Raw genomic sequence first — 2,147 nt, 5'->3', positions numbered from 1 at the left:
GCTTCGGCAGCAGACTCACCGGGCGCCGCAGCAAAAGTTTGTGCGTGTGTACGCATTGATACGGAGAAACAGACCTGGAAGGTTCTGTCAAAACGAGCCGCACCGTAAAGCAAATGAAATTAAATAGCAAATAAATTTACAGTGCCTGCAGGACTTTCAAACAACAAAGGAAATGGGTTATTCCGAGTTTTTCAGCCAAAGATGATCTTTTTAAACAAACAAACAAACAAACAAATAGGGATAAACAACCCCCTTCTTTCTCTGCTCTTTTAACAGGATGGTACTGGGGCAACATGACTGTTGCTGAAGCCAAGGAGAGATTACAGGACGCCCCCGAAGGGACCTTCTTGGTTAGGGATAGTTCACACTCAGAGTATCTGCTGACCATTTCGGTAAAAACATCAGCAGGACCGACCAATCTACGTATAGAATATCAAGATGGCAAGTTTAGACTGGACTCTATCACTTGTGTTAGATCTAGACTTAAACAGTTCAACAGCGTTGTGCATTTGATTGAGTACTATGTTCTTATGTGCAAGGACAGAACCGAAACACCTTCAAATGGAACAGTTCATCTTTACTTGAACAAACCTCTCTATACGTCTGCTCCGTCTCTGCAACACCGCTGCAGAATAGCTATAAACAAATGTACAAATCAGATCTGGGACCTGCCATTACCAACAAGACTAAAAGAGTACTTGAAAGAGTACCAATACCAGGTATAAATATCTTTTATAAATGCCTGTAATACAGAGTAACTTTTAAATGCAATTCTTAAATTCAGCCAAAGAACTGAGTAACCAGTTGTACAACTCGGCGTGGAATTCACTATCAAAACAGTGGCAGTTCTGGGGGAAAGGTTTTTATTTCAGATGCCACAAAGGGAGACTTTATGTGGAATAATCCCAACTTGCATCCTCGGGGGTTCGACAAGGTAGCATGCTATTCTTGTGAGGAGAGAGAAGCCAGAAATCTGTCCAGATTGTGTTGCTTTATCAATGGCATAAAATACTGCAATAACTATCAAATGCTAACTGAAGTGGTGGGACTGGGACAGACTGAAGAAGTGGTCAGGGATGTGTAAGAGTGCATAAGTATTTCAGTTGTCTGATTCCAAGATTAATTTGGTGCTGGTGTTCGTATAATCCTGAAAGCTTAACTGGATCACACTGTGATAATCTTGCCAAAGTTATGCAACTAATCAAATCCAGTCAAAAAAGTGATCATGTATTCAGTTTTTATTGAACTATAATTCTTGTGCTTTTTTTGCAGGTAAATGAGTACTGTAAGCAATCAGTTTAAAACATTGGTTTTTAAAGTTCTCTAAAAGCTGACCTTAAAGAGAAATGCCACATCTTTCATAGGAACCCAGTATGTTGCTGATTATACCAGATTGGTATCCCAGAATCTTTAACATGTTAACATCTCTCCAGTGGTGATATATCCATGTTATTACTGTTAAGCCTCTTTTGGTTGAGGCTTTAGGACAGCATGCTGCAGACTTGCAGTTGCTCAGCTCCAATGTCAAAACATGGATATCAGCAGTTACAGCTGTCTTCTACAGTGTAGAATGTTTTTTTCAGCTTATTTCCCAAAATGTGGGGAAATACAATTTTTTTTGCAGGGTTGTTTTTTGGTTTGTTTTTTTTTTCTTCTTCTTCCTTCTAATTCACTATTGTAGCTATCAGACTATTACTCAATAAAGTAAATCAAATTGCACAACAATATCCCAATCTTTGTATGTATGGATTTGCTGCTATTCAGGAAACAGTGCCCTTATGAACATATATAATTTCCCAGCTAATAAATAAATGCACATGTGTCAGTGAGGATGAATACTTCTGCTTTGCCTTTGTGGTGCTGCTCAAAGGTATAGCTGGATTATGTTCAGATTAGTGGCTTAGAGGCTGCCTGCTGAATTCCTGTAGTTAGGTATTAGCATAGGACATTTCTTTTTCTGTTACAGCAGCCCTCCAAAGGGGAAGAAGGGATTAAGACCCTCAGTGACTATTCTTCAGTCTAAATGTATCATATTTAATAGGAGAAATGGATGGAATATATGAAATAAAAAGAAGAATGAGAGTAATAGAAGACCAGTAAAGAGAGAAACAAGGACATAGACTCATCCCCAGTCAATAATTTCATAG

The 2,147-nt window shown here is 38.8% G+C and overlaps 1 protein-coding gene across 1 annotated transcript; it reads left to right on the top strand.

The window, feature by feature from the left end:
• Nucleotides 1–260: 260 nt before the first annotated feature.
• On the top strand, nucleotides 261–910 carry SOCS2 (suppressor of cytokine signaling 2). Its single transcript, XM_009874773.1, has one exon. It carries the CDS (start codon nucleotides 294–296, stop codon nucleotides 723–725), a length of 432 nt encoding a protein of 143 aa, XP_009873075.1. The 5' UTR covers nucleotides 261–293; the 3' UTR covers nucleotides 726–910.
• Nucleotides 911–2,147: the final 1,237 nt, after the last annotated feature.

The sequence above is a fragment of the Apaloderma vittatum genome, unplaced genomic scaffold (genome assembly GCF_000703405.1).
Source record: "Apaloderma vittatum isolate BGI_N311 unplaced genomic scaffold, ASM70340v1 scaffold15648, whole genome shotgun sequence".
Classification (NCBI taxonomy): Eukaryota; Metazoa; Chordata; class Aves; order Trogoniformes; family Trogonidae; genus Apaloderma; species Apaloderma vittatum.
This window is presented reverse-complemented; position numbering and strand designations above follow the sequence as displayed.